Source organism: Leptonychotes weddellii, chromosome 4 (assembly GCF_054177405.1).
Source record: "Leptonychotes weddellii isolate Sample4059 chromosome 4, ASM5417740v2, whole genome shotgun sequence".
Classification (NCBI taxonomy): domain Eukaryota; kingdom Metazoa; phylum Chordata; class Mammalia; order Carnivora; family Phocidae; genus Leptonychotes; species Leptonychotes weddellii.
This window is the reverse complement of record NC_138372.1, coordinates 10,420,624-10,435,074: the sequence shown is the minus strand read 5'-3', so window position 1 is coordinate 10,435,074 and position 14,451 is coordinate 10,420,624. Positions and strand designations below refer to the sequence as shown.

The 14,451-nt window shown below is 44.3% G+C and overlaps 1 protein-coding gene across 1 annotated transcript in view; it reads right to left on the bottom strand.

Annotated features, from left to right (window-relative positions):
• DDI2 (DDI proteasomal shuttling factor 2) overlaps positions 1-11,586 on the bottom strand; it is a 31,416-nt gene extending 19,830 nt beyond the window's left edge. Inside the window, exons 1-3 of the mRNA XM_006748937.3 lie at positions 11,269-11,586; positions 3,550-3,679; positions 426-662 (exon numbers count right to left, since the gene is read on the bottom strand). Coding sequence (XP_006749000.1) covers positions 426-662; positions 3,550-3,679; positions 11,269-11,406 — 505 coding nt within the window. The 5' untranslated portion in view covers positions 11,407-11,586. The remainder of the gene's footprint in view (positions 1-425; positions 663-3,549; positions 3,680-11,268) is intronic.
• Between the last annotated feature and the right edge of the window lie 2,865 nt (positions 11,587-14,451).

Here is a 14,451-nt window from a genome sequence, read left to right as displayed (position 1 = left end):
TTGGGTTCCATTTTACCATACAGGCTGATGGCACTGGACACGTTTTCTGTAACTAAAAGCATTTCACCTGGCAGCAAGCTGGCTTACTAGCGCACTCTCAGACTGAGGGTCTAACTAAACAGGTTAAAATATCAGTACCTAGATTATGCGCTGTGAAAATAATTTGGAAACAAAAAAATGTCAATGGAAGGGGCTGGTCAAGCTGGATTTCAGAACTCTATGCAGTTGTAAAATTCTCTCACTACTGCCAATCGACTCAGCCTTTGATACTAGCACTAATTGACCTAGAGAGCAACAGGTAGGTGCAAGAAACCATGTGACGCGGTGGGTCGAACACACCAGTTGCTCGAGTTTCTCCACACACGCTGCGACAGAACTACTGCCCCTCAGGTCAGCTTGACAGTCTTCCGTATTTATAAGCTTACCAAGGTCTCCACTGAGCAGAGCATCTGCCAGGGGCGGATTGCGTTCCTTCAGCAAGGACAGCTCATGGGGGTTGGCCAGCAACATGTCTCGGAGCAAGGCTGGATTGTCCAAGCCCTGAGGAGATGAAGCTATGTCTCCAGGAGATGAGTGGGACTGCTGTGCTCCTGGTGGCTGGCGCTGCCGGGAGCCTGACGTGCCAGGCACGGCTATACTACGGAAGTCTATTCGGGGTAAGTCTGTTGGGGAAAATCGGTTCAAAGTTTACTTCCAGTGACTCCATAAAAACAAGCATTTGAAGGGAACAGCGGAACATATGCTGGTACATGGCATGTAGTAAATGGTAACTGCAGACATTTGACCCTTCCCCTGCTCTCTCTCTCAACTGACTGAATATAAAGACAGCAGTCCGAGAGAACCCACAGGTAAGAACAGAAAAGGGGTGCTAACAATGGTAGTAATCCTCGATTTTTGGCTCATACAGTGTCCCAGAAGAGATGACAAGTTTTTACTTATTTGTGTGTGTGTTTTTTTAAGATTTTATTTATTTACTTGACAGAGAGAGACACGGCGAGAGAGGGAACACAAGCAGGGGCAGTGGGAGAGGGAGAAGCAGGCTCCCCCTGAGCAGGGAGCCCGATGCGGGGCTCGATCCCAGGACCCTGGGATCACGACCCGAGCCGAAGGCAGACGCTTAACGACTGAGCCACCCAGGTGCCCTTACTTATTTGTGTTTTTAAAACATTAAAGCTAGTCTCAATATACATAATCACATAATTCTGGATGTAATTCTTGAGAAAAATCCCAGTCCGCTTTGACATGTTTCAAAGAGCCTGCACGCCTTGGGTAAAGAATATTATACAAACCAAGGGAACTGCATCAATTTTAGATGTAAAATTCTACAAGCCTCTGCTAAACACATTCATTCTTGGAATTTACACTTTCACTCTGTGCATCACTGCTAACTCTTACACCCCCGGGGAGCTAGCAGGTATAATCATCTTACAGGAGAGACAAACAGAAGAAAAGTAACATGCTCAGGTTCTCAGTGCTGAGGTCACCAAAAGATAGAACAGATTTAGAGGCTACAACTCCCAGGTTCTATAATCCAGGCTGAGCTGACCTTATTAAAATGAAAGGAAAATAAAAGGGAGCCTTACACAAAGGACCCACATATTGTATGATTCCATTTATATGAAATGTCCAGAATAGGAAAATACACAGAGACAGGAAGTAGACTGATGGCTGCCTAGGGCCAGGAGGCTTGGAGGCAGATGGGGAATGACTGTTAATAGGTACAGTTTATTTTTAAGGTGATGAAAATGTGCTACAATTGATTGTAGTGATGGCTGCACAACTTGGAATATACTAAAAATCAATGAACTGTACCCTTTAAATGAGTGAATTGTATGGTGTATGAATGATATCTCAATAAAGCTATTACTTAAAAAGGAGTTTTACCTTAGCAAAGAAAAAGTAGAGCAGAGCCAGAATGGGGGGCTAGAACTGAGTGAATCTGCATCTCCTCAATCCCAAAAATGTATCTGGTCACTCCTGTCCCAAGTCTGAGGCCATGCTGAAGCTTATGGGACATCAATAGAAGAAGGGAATCCTTAAATTCCTTCAATTCAGTTTCTGCCTCTTAGCACGGGTTCAAACTAGACACTTTCTTCAAACGGACCTGAGCCGGCAGCTAGTAAATGTGTATGTGTGCGTGTACGTGTATGAGGGAGTTAATCTATACCAACCAGCAAAACACAGGGGCGGGCCTTCTCTGTGGGTCAAGAAATTTTATCTCTAACCCTGTTACACTTATCTTGAGAGTCCGTTCGCTTCAGAGTAATTCTGGGAAACCGGTTTACCTGATAGACGAGATCACCTTCCCCCCCCCTCCTGCTGGCTCTCTTGTCCACATAGGACAGTACAGAAAAAACAAAACAAAACAAAAAAACAGTGAATCTCCAGAACTAACAATTTCACCAAATTAACCAAAGGAAGACTTGGTTTTTGTTGACTGGCACGTTCGAATCACAACTCTTTCTGAAGTTTAACAGTAGCCCGGAGGGACTCGTGTAACCCCGATCTGGGAGGAACAGTGCATGATGGTCTCTTACAGCCCCAGTCTCAGGCTGACTAGAAACTCGTGTTCTAAGCTGGAGTGTAACATCCTCACCCAGACACCCGTCAGCTGTTACCACAAACTATAAAACCAGCCAACCTAAAGACTAAACACTGTTTAAAGAAATCTATCTGAAAATAGCAGGGAATGGAAAACACTATTACATTTCATCAAACAGTTCCACCTCAGAACCTTGTCAACTTTCTACAGATCATGAACCCCTCTGAGTATCTGAAGAAAGCTACAGATCCTCTCCCCATTAAGTGCACATGAGCTCACAGCCACGCAATTCTGTGATTATTTCAGGGACACAGAAATGTTCTAAATCCCAATGCACAGATTCCAGATTATAAACACCTCATCTGGATGGAACATCAACATAGACAACAGCTTCCTTTCATGTGATTAACACGGCCAGTGGGGAAGGAACAGAATTTGGTGGTCCGGCTGCTTAATGCTCCTAAAGCTCAGTATAATGGAAAAAGTACCACATTTTTGTTCCCATGCCCTTACTTATTAGCTATGTAACACTGAAGACATTACTTAAAATCAGAGCTTCATCTATTAGTGGTAACAAATCATAAAGAGGAATCTCTTCCCCCACAACAGTGATGAGCCCCATGCGACGTGGGTACAAACGCCTGGCTGACTGCTCCACACAGGCCTGCTAGCCGAGGGCCGGACACGGAGTAGCAAAAGTCAGTCAGGAATCACAGGCAGAGGTGGCCTCCGAGGTCCTTCCCAAGGATAAAGTTATTATTGATAACAACAGAAGCAAACACTTATCGAGGACATGCTGTGTGCCAAAGGTTGCACGTGCACTATTCCCACAGCCTATCCTACAGCTGGTGATGAACCGGACGTAGGGAAGTTAATGCATCCAAGGTTACAAAGCAACCAAGGGGCAGTCAGAGCCTGTCCCCTGCACTCTGAACCCGAAGCTAGTCCACAGCTCTGGCCCACCGTGTTACGTCCTCTCTCCTGATGCTGGTGTCAGGATGTCTTACTTGGGAACTGCACTGGAGGTCGAGGGTCGGCGTTCTCCTTCTGCCGTAAAATCACAACGTCCCCATCTTTCAAGCCGTAGGAAGCCAGCGATCTGTGGTTGTCTGTGAGTGGTCTTTCAGCATAGACAATCTACAACCAGAAAAGATTGCACGGTAGAAAGCACTGAGAAGTAACATGGCACAAAGCAGGAACACTACGTACAACGTCCCTTTTCATCTGATTATCAGTCCCTGCTCAAAACCCCCCAATGGTTTCCTATCACACCTGGAATAAAAGCCCAAGTCCTTCCCATTACCTACTAGGCCCAAACCATTTGGCCCCTGGCTCTCCCTCTGACTTCATCTCATAATGTAATTGCTGTTCCCCAAATAACATGATCAATTTCCCCCTTGGGACTGTTTCACTTGCTCTTCTCTCTACCTAAGGAATGTTCTTTTCCCAGTCATCTCTTTTTTAAGTAGGCTCTGTGCCCAATGTGGGGCTCAAACTCACGACCCTGAGATCAAGAGTCGCACGCTCTGCCAACTGAGACAGCCAGGTGCTCCCCAGTCATTTCTTTTAAGGTCTCTGATCAAACATTACCTTTTCAGAGCCCTTCACTCATCATTCTATTAAAAATATACCCTCATCTCTCATATTATAAATCTTTATTGTGTTTCTGCCCCACTAAAATGTAAGCTACTTGGGGACAGGATTTTGTTTTGTTCTCCGTATCTCAAATGCCTTGTGTGTGTGGGTGTGTGTGTGTGTGAGATGAGAACTTCTAACATTTACTCTCCTAACAGCTTTCAAGTACGTGATACAGCACTGTTAATTACAGTCACCAAGCTGGACATGACATCCCTGTGTGTCCACCTTTAAATGATCCTGCACACTGGCAAGTCTACAAGTTTTCCAAATACCACCCGTTCTGCATCCTTCCTTCTCTTCTACCATTCCCAAAGTTTGGTCACACTTATGAGTGGAAGACGAAAGGGGAAGAAATTCAGAAAAGAACAACTAAACACAGATGGCAAAAAGCATCATGGATGTACTACTACTACTAATATTTTTACGAGATGCAATCAAACACTGAAGAAAACCTGACAGCAGAAAAGCAGATGAAACACCGCGCTGCAGAAAGCAAAGGCACAAAGAGCATAGGGTAATTTTACCATGAAGGAACATAAAACCTACCCTGAGCTATCACATACTCCAGAGGGGCATTCAGAATAAACTCAGGCTTTGAAAGGTTTTTCTCCCTAATGATTTGCTTTGCACCAGGCCACATGCAAACTGAGGAGCCTGAGTCCTGTCCTGGCTCTGACGGTGGCCGTGTCACTCAGCTGGTCCAGGCTTCACATTCCCCATTTGTCAAGCAAGCAGTTGGGACTGGAGAATCACTACAGCTGTCCCTTCCAGGTCTTTCTGCTCCACTACCATTTTACAGCATTTCCTCATGCGTCCTCAAAGCTTTCATAGTAAGACTGCCTGACACAGAACCTGAAAAATACAGGATTTATACTGGGAAAAAGGATCTGTCACATCTGCTCGCAGAATTTGCACTGATGTGAGGAACAGAACAGGAAACTGAATTTCCAAAACCGAATACTTCTGGGGATGCACAAAAAAACTGATTTCAGAGTATGTAGGGCTGACGATACTTTGTAAGTTCTCTACGTGACTAGAAAATGTAATGTTAGGGGCACCTGGGTGGCTCAGTTGTTAAGCGTCTGCCTTCGGCTCAGGTCATGATCCCAGGGTCCTGGGATCGAGCCCCACATCGGGCTCCCTGCTCCGCGGGAAGCCTGCTTCTTCCTCTCCCACTCCCCCTGCTTGTGTTCCCTCCCTCGCTGTCTCTCTCTCTGTCAAATAAATAAATAAAATCTTAAAAAAAAAGAAAAAAAGAAAATGTAATGTTAGTTCTTACCCTCAACCTACAGAGTTCAAACATGTTAGAACAGACTGCAACTATCATTCCCTCAATCCATTCACACTCTCTTATTCTCCGTTATTTAAGCACATATCACACAGTAAAGGTACAACAGAATCAACACAGACTGTTTGCAATAACAACCTCAGAGTCGTACCATAACTTGTGGGATTGTCGGGAAAACTACTAGAAATCTGAAGTGACAAGTGTCCTGGGTTGAGGTGTACAGCAAGAAGAGGCAAGCCAAGAGAAACGCCACACAGGCAGCTCTTACAAGGCGGCAGCGACACTGTGAAGCCACCACAATGAAGGGACCACGTGGTCCACGGCCCACTCCTTAATTTTCCAGGTTCAGAAACTCAACTATCTGTATATTTAGAGATACAGTCTGACACATTCTAACTGTACTTATAAAAGAACATTTATCTACAATAGGAAATCAAACTCAGGAGCATCAAAATGCTCCTGTCCACCAGATCGCTGAAATCTCTTCAGCCTGAAGGGCCACAATAAAACACTACCATTGCGTGCGCTTCTATCACAATGGGTTCTCACAGTCTCCCACTTACCAACAGCCTCTCATTGAATTGTCAATCATTTTATGAGGTGGGCCTTATTTGTCCCATTCTATGGACGGGGAAGCAGATACAGAGAGTTTGGTGACCTGAGACCACACAGCTATTAAGAAGAGAACTATGACTGGAACCACGTCTGCCTGACTATAGAGCCCATATATAATCTTCCCTAAGGACCACATATAACTTCCCCAATAAGTCCAAAGTGGACTGGTGAATCAGCTGGTGACCTGAACAAGAGCTATAAAGCCGTCCAATAAGGGCCTATACTAACCAGGGGGATGCAAACCCTATCCACTGCTCACTGTAACCCCTGCCCCGAACACTAGCAACTTCTCCCTCTTTGGACTCCCACCTTGTAGACGCTGTATGTCACTCCACAGTGTTAGTTAACACAGTCTTTCCTCAGCAGACAATATAATTTTTTTTTTAAAGTAAGACAGCCTCATCTAACAATAAGATCCAGGTAATAACTACCACCAAACCATACATGAAATGTGGAATATTGCTATCTGCCCCATTTCCTAAAAATACTAGACTGGAAAATGTGGATGAGGAGCAAACATCTTTCACACTGACAAAGCAGCGGGCGTATTCCATTTTAGTCAAGGACACAAAGGAGATAAACAAAAGCTTAACCGAAATTATAACTGCCACAAAGAAATGATTTCTTTTTGTTAAAACAGGTTTAAAAGTCTAAGAAAGACAATGATTTTATAGCTTAAGTCCTAGAATAAAACTGAATGAGCTTCCAGCCTAATAGAAGTGTATTAGACCAATGGTTTCAAATTTCTACCAGTCAAAACAAAATGAGTTTCAGTAGTAGCACTGGTGATACTTTCTACTAGAACACCCAACTCCAAGGCCACAAAGCTAAAAATTCTAGTTTTGCCAGTTATGAAACATACAACAGGAAAACTGATACTGCTGCAAGTCTTTAGGTGCAGAACTGGCCTACCTGTAAGGACTTATTCTAGACGAGGTGCCCTCCAGACAGAATTCTCCTCTTAGTCAACATTCAACAATAGTCTAATTAAAACAACTCTGGGATCTTTAAGCATGATGTCAAATGTTTTCCGGTCTCTGAATGAGAGCCTTCAATCAACAGAAATCGTAACAATACATTTCTAGCTGTAAGGACCAGACACTGGCCACAAAATCTTTGGACTCACATGTGAATGGCTACATCATAGTATCTACCGTTAATTGAAAGCCTACTATATGCCAAGTGATCTACATACGCTATCGCAACAGCTTGACTTTTCCAACCTTCTGGAAAACAATTTGGCAACAGTTACTAAAAGCCTTTCAAAAGACCTGGCAATTCCATACCTAAGAATACATCCTGAGAAAATAATCAGAAATGGGGACAAGGCCTTAAGTATATAGGTATCCATGGAAATGTTACTCATAACTGCTTCCAATTTTCCCCAATTCAAATGCCCAGCAACAGGGAAATTGTTAAATAAATTGTAGTACATCCATAGGATGGTATATGATATGGCCATTAAAATGATAAATTTGAAGAATATGAAATGCGATGGGAAATGCTGACAATGTAGTGTTGACGCAACAAAGAAAGTTGAAACTGTTAGTATAGTTCAGGGCACCGTGTTTAAAAGACACATATGGGGTGCCTGGGTGGCTCAGTCATTAAGTGTCTGCCTTCGGCTCAGGTCATGATCCCAGAGTGCTGGGATGGAGCCCCACATCGGGCTCCCTGCTCAGCGGGAAGCCGGCTTCTCCCTCTCCCACTCCCCCTGCTTGTGTTCCCTCTCTCGCTGTGTCTCTGTCAAATAAATAAAACCTTAAAAAAAAAATATATATATATATATATAAGAGGAAGTAAGCTTAGAAAAAAAATACACTAAAATGTAAACTGCAGGGGCGCCCGGGTGGCTCAGCTGGTAAAGCATCTGCCTTCGGCTCAGGTCATGATCCCAGGGTTCTGGGATCCAGTCCCACGTCAGGCTCTCTGCTCAGTGGAGAGCCTGCTTCTCCCTCTCCCCTCTGCTCGTGCTCTCTCCCTCGCCATCTCTCTCTCTCAAATAAATAAAATCTTAAAAAAAAAAGTAAACAGCAGTTATTTGAGGGTTATGAGGTACTAACTTACTGTCCTTATCTTTTCCTGCAAGTTACAAATTCTCTATAATGAATATGCAGTATTTATCAGGAAAAAAAATACAAGAAAATTACCTGCTAAAATAAACATGTCAAAACCAGCTACAATAGAAAATTTCAGTCTCTACTGATTTAAAATAGTGTTTTACAAACCACAAATCATGCTGTGTACAGAGCTGCTTTTCCAGGATCATACAGTCACTGCTATTATTTGGTATTTAAATATGCCTTTCATTTGAGAGTCCTTACACATTCTGCACACGTCTTTACCACATGCCACCTACAGGGGTAAATTATAATGATGTTTCAAAAATACAAAGACATTAATTTAAAGTGAAGCTAAGTTCTGATAATTCTTTGAAGTTTGCCCGGCCAAGTCTGCATCAAAGTATCAGAGCCATGACTGGCTTCCAAGCCCACACTTGTATTAAGAGATGGAACATGCCCAGCTTTAATCACATGTACAAGCAGAGAAAGTTTCTAGTCTAAATTTGTTATCGTCACATTACAACTACTATAATCAGACTAGAGCTGTTAAAAATTAACACCTTTTCCAAGTGCATACTTATGCACAACTGATGCTGATGTGGAAGACTGAATTCTAAACTAGTGATCCTCCATGTGGGGCAGACATGCAAAGCAATTCTTTAAACATGAAGGAACAGAAAAACATTAGAATTTTCATTTCCATTTATTTTAGTTCATCCTTCCTTAAATTCTATCCTATGGCTGTTCATAATGTACATAAGGTATTACTTCATGTATATTACATAATTGATGTTTCCAGTTATATACATATACGTGCATATATATAAAATGCATATCACATTCATTCATAATGTTTATAACTTTTTATATATCACAAAGATGTATGTTCCAAAACATTTTACTCAGAGGAATACATAACCAAAAAAGTTTGGAGATTAGTGGTGGAGATCTTGACAGGAAAGAATAGCCAGGAACATTAAAAAAAAAAAAAAATCCCTTTAAGAAGGTAAATAAGAGGAGTGAGGTAAAGAGACCAATAGAACTGTGAGAGGGAGAAAGGGAAGATGAGTAATAGGGGAGAACCTGGGAGGTAAAAGGGTGGGAGAGGGGGCCTCAAGTAAGTGATATTTTTGTAGGTAAGAACTATAATGATGCTTACTATTATGATTTGGTGAACGGAAATGACTCAAGTGTCTAGGGTGGATCCTGTTCCTGCCTGATGGACAAACAACTGAAAAGACAACCGACCACCAGACATCTTAAAATAGATACTGTGTTAGGTTACAATGGAGCCAATGGAACAAACTTGAAACACAGGAGCTGTTTAAGGCTCTATTAATACAGGGTTCACAGTACTTGGAACCCGGTTTTGCACATGCTAATTTGGCTTGGGAAGGAAGTAAATGCCCAAAAGGTGACCTAAGGAATAAGAAAGAAATTTGGAGTTAGCCTAATTGTTCAATTAGTGAGGTACTCCTCACAGCCTGAGCTGTGTCAATCTGACACACTCTTCACTTAAATTTTGTTACAGCCCATCTCAAAAAGGGTAGAAATTGAGGCAATGTCAATCTTCATCTCCCAAGTCCTAATAACAACAAAATCAACTTACATCTTAATTTTTTATTTCCCCCACCAGCTGGTGATTACAACCAGGGTAACAGAAAAGCCACCTTCAAATATTTAAGAGTTGAGTGTACCTCCCTACTTAAACTGTCCTTTCCTAGCTCTCCACTTGAGGGATTCACTGACAGGAACTGGTTCCTCAGTTTTTGTGGATTAGCTGTTTATAGAAAAAGGTGCAAATAATCCCTTTTACCAATTTCTTTGTATCTTTCATCAGTCTGCCTATTTGAGTGGCACTTTCCACCCTGAAACAAATTCTTTCTTGATATTCAGCTTTATGCCAAGGTTCTAAAGTTCACATACTGTAAAGGAATCATACTCACTTCTGAACAAAATATTGACGCATCTGTTTACCATAACACAGGGCAGAACACGCTGTAGTTGGGCAACAGTTTTTGGAACTATTTCATAACTGCAGTAGGAAATCAAGATTTACATTCTGGGGCCTTGGAGGACTTCTATAATTTTCTTAATGTTTAGACCATGTCCTCCAAGGTCTACTTATCAAGTTAAGATTTAAATGTTTTAGTGTGAAGGCCAGAGTTATCGTCACCAATTCTGTTTGGTGGCAGTCTCACGGCATTTTGAGAATAAATTACTTTGCTTATTTAAAATGTTAGAGCAGCTGAACTTCCTTCCAACAGGGTAGGGAAATGAAACAGGCAAATCACACAGAGAAGATACTAGGCCATTTTTACAAAAATATCCTCATAAAGCACTGAACTTTGAACCCATCCAAACTCTGAATTGTGGCCTGAAATAAAGAGGGATTCTGGCCTACTCCCAGCGAAGAAACCACAGAAACAACATGAATTGAACTAATAACTGCCATCCCTTGGGTGGGGGGGAGGGGGGTTGCCTTTTTTTTTTTTAAAGAATTTAACCAGAAATGCCATGTGGTAGGGAAAAGGAAACAGGGCATTTCCAAATTCCTCAAAACAAGGTAATGCAAGTCTCAAAACTTTTTCCTTCACTTAGGAGTGCAAATCTCTACATTTAAAGGTAAATTACGTTTGCTTAAGCAGGAGCCCTCTCCAAAAAAGCCGATGCACATCAACCTACCACAGTGATCCAAACTGGTATTTCTGGTTGGGGAAGCAGGATGTATGAATTCCTGCAAACCTCGAGCTGCTTCTTCTATTCTACGGTTGTTCATAATGTACATAGGTCCACAACACCCCAAACTCGGGATTATTAAGGGAGAAAGGGCCAAAGAGCCAGAAGGTGGGGCGGGCCGCCCAACTGTCCACGCGCCCCTCAGGCTGCAGTGGGTGCGTCTGCGGTCAGGTTCTCCGCTCCCTCCCATGGCACCCCACCCCACGCTCGGCGTGTGTGGGGGCAGCTACCGATTCCAGCTCCCTCCCGGACGCGGGGGCGAGCTGGGAGAGGCCACCCTGCTCCCCCATCCCCAATTCCTCACCAGTAGCAAAGGGAGGGCGTGAGACCCGCAGACAGGAGGGTTAGCGCCGGAGGAAGACCCCGCTCGCTGCCCGGCATACCTGGCTCTCGGCTGCGGGGATGCCGGACTCGAGCTCGCACAGCGCGCGGAAGTTGTGCAGCTCGAAGTCGGCGTCGACCTGGAGGGAAAAGGTCACCTCGGAGAGGTCCCTCCGCACACAGTACACGGTGAGCAGCATGGCCCGGGCCCGACCCAGCTCGGCTCGGCCCGGCCTCGGCGCTGGGCTGCGGGGCGGCGGCGGGGCCTGGCTGGAGTTGCGGGCGAACGGCGCGGGCTGCTCGCTCGCCCGCTTGCTCCTTCCCTCCCTCACACACGCTCAGTGACTCACTCCCTCCCGCCCTCACTACCAGGCACAGCCGCCGCCACCCGCCTGCAACTCCGTCTGCCTGCCTGCCGGCCTGCCTCCCACCGCTGCCGCCAAGCGCGCCAGCCGCCCAGCGCCCCGCCCCGCCGCAACGCGGCTGCCGTAAAGCTCGCCTCGCCCTCTCTGCCTTCGCGACGCAGAGAAGGGGCGGGCCGGGAAGAGGAAGCGGGAAGCTAGGAGAGGATTGGAGGGAAGCGAAGGCTTGGGAAGCCAGAGGGAGGAAGGGCGAGAAAAGGGGAGGGAAGGAAGGGAATGAGGGAAATCGATGAGTGAGTTAATAGACGAAGTCGGTGGCGGACACCACGATCTCATTCACCCAAATGAGGCATTTATTAAGCGCCGACCACGTGGATACAAAAATGCGTAAAAACACAGGTCTTTCTTTGCCCTAAAGGAACTCTCACGCAACTAAGCAGAGTTCTAAAATGTATTTACCAAGTAGAAGTTGAGGCTCAGAGAGATTAATTCACTTCTTGTCCCAGTGATTTAGGGTTAAAACCAAAATCATGACCCTGCCTAGTCTATAGAACCGAGCTTACTCTGGTCCCTGCAAACTTCTCCAGACCTGCCTCCCAATCCCTTCCTGCACGCTGCCCACCCAACCACATTGGGACTTTCGGTTCCTCCGGGGCTCCATTCCCCTGCCTTATAAAGTGTTCTCTCTACTTGGGACTGTCTCCTTCCTAGACCTAGCATGCCCCCAGCGCCTACTGCAGAGCCTTTATTGGGCACAGCTTAGAATCCACTCGATAAAGTATTGGCTACTTTAATGGCCTGTTCATGGCCACGTAGCTGATGACTGGATAGAGGCCCAGAGCATGAGGATATGGTCAGAAAACCAAAACTGATGCAAGAGTGGCATCTCCCTACTTAACCACCGCCCAATTCCCCATCCGTGGAGTAGGGACCCCTCTTCTGGTATAACAGGAGGGAGGGAGGAAACACGATGGCTATGGATGCAGGTAAGTAGGTAGGTTTGGTGGCAAGAAAGTCAATGACCATCTGAAGACTTTTCTCTGAAAAGGATGGAAGGTCATCTGTGGAGAATAAAGAGAAAAAGTGGAGGAGCAGGGGGTGGAGAAGAGTGGTTGTATCAGCTACAGAAAGCCTATCAGTGATTTAAGCAAATAAAGGTTTATTTTTCTCACAGGATAGGAAGCCTGGAGGTAGACAGCAGCATCTGTTCAGTGACTCAATGATATCAGGGCCTGTATTTCTGTAAATATTTTGGCCTTTCCTGGAGGGTCACAATATGCCTGGCTGCCTCCACTCCATGCAGCATTTCTTGTTTAAGGCAAGAGCTTGGACAGAAGTCCTGCAGCAGGTTTCTACTTACATCTCTCTGGCCAGGACAGTGCCACAGAGATGCAAGCAAGGCTAGGAAAGTGAGTGTTTAGCTTTTCTCACCTCTATAAAGGACATGGACAGGAGAAAAAAGTTTTGGGAACAGGTGTTAGGTGAAACCTACATAGTCTACTACAGCAGAGAATATTTGAAATAGCCATTGCAAATTGAAGCAAGTTGAACAGAGAAATGATGTAGAATTGTCAGGTGGTGTTAAGGACTCAACTGAGGTTGGAATCACGAATTGATTAATTTTTCTGTGTTACATCTTTTTTCTAGTGGTGCTCATGTGCCCGGGTGTGACAGATTTTATTTTCCAAAGATGGCCACGATAATATCTCCTATCTTACATGTTCTTCTTACAATGTGACCGTAACATTCCTCCTATTGAGAGATGGGGTGTATGTCTCTCCATTTGAATCATGGCTGACTGACCCTGGTATAAACATCATTGTGTGACTTCTGAGGCTGGGTTATAAATGGCAATATAGCTTCTGCCTGGCTCTCTGGGAATGCTTGGTCTTAGAACCCAGCAGCCACGCTGTGAGGAAGCCCAAACCACATGGCGAGAACATGTGTGGATGTTCCAGGCAACAACCTAGATGAGATCAAAGCCAATTCCTAGGAAAACCACAAAAGATACTTGCAGTTTGTTTCAACCCCAGACATTGAGCCATCTCCAGCATCTGGGTCTTTCCAGCAGAGGTCTCAGATGACATGGAGCCATCTCCACTGTACTCTTTTTGAATCCCCAACCCACAAATCTGTGAATATAATACAATGATTATTTTGCATGACTAAGTTTGAGGTGGTTTGTTACAAAGCAACAATAAATGGTACACTGAATACAGTCTCTCTTTATATATGTATAAACATATATATGTACACACACATGTATATGTGTATATATATATACATAAATGTATACACACATATCACATCTTTATCCATTCATCTATCAACGGACACTTGGGCTGCTTCCATAGTTTGGCTGTTGTGTTTTTTTTTTTAAGATTTTATTTATTTATTTGGGAAAGAGAGAGAAACAGCATGAGTGGGAGGGGCAGAGGAAGAGAGAGAGAATCTCAAGCAGAGTCCCCACTGACTGTGGAACCCAACATGGGGCTTGATCCCAGGACCCTGAGATCATGACCTGAGCCGAAACCAAGAGGTTGATGCTTAACCAACTGTGCCACCCAGGTGCCCCCATAATTTGGCTATTGTAAATAATGCTGCAACAGACATAGGGGTGCATGTATCCCTTTGAATTAGTGTTTGTGAATTTTTTGGGTAAATACACAGTTGTGTGATTACTAGATTGTAGGGTTGTTCTATTTTTCCTTTTGAGGAACCTCCGTACCATTTTCCACAGTGGCTGCACCAGTTTGCATTCCCACCAACAGTGCAAGAAGTTTCCTTTTTCTCCACATCCTTGCTAACACTTGTTGTCTCTTGTTTTTGATTTTAGCCTTTCTGACAAGTGTGAGGTGATATCTCATTGTGGCTTTGATCTGC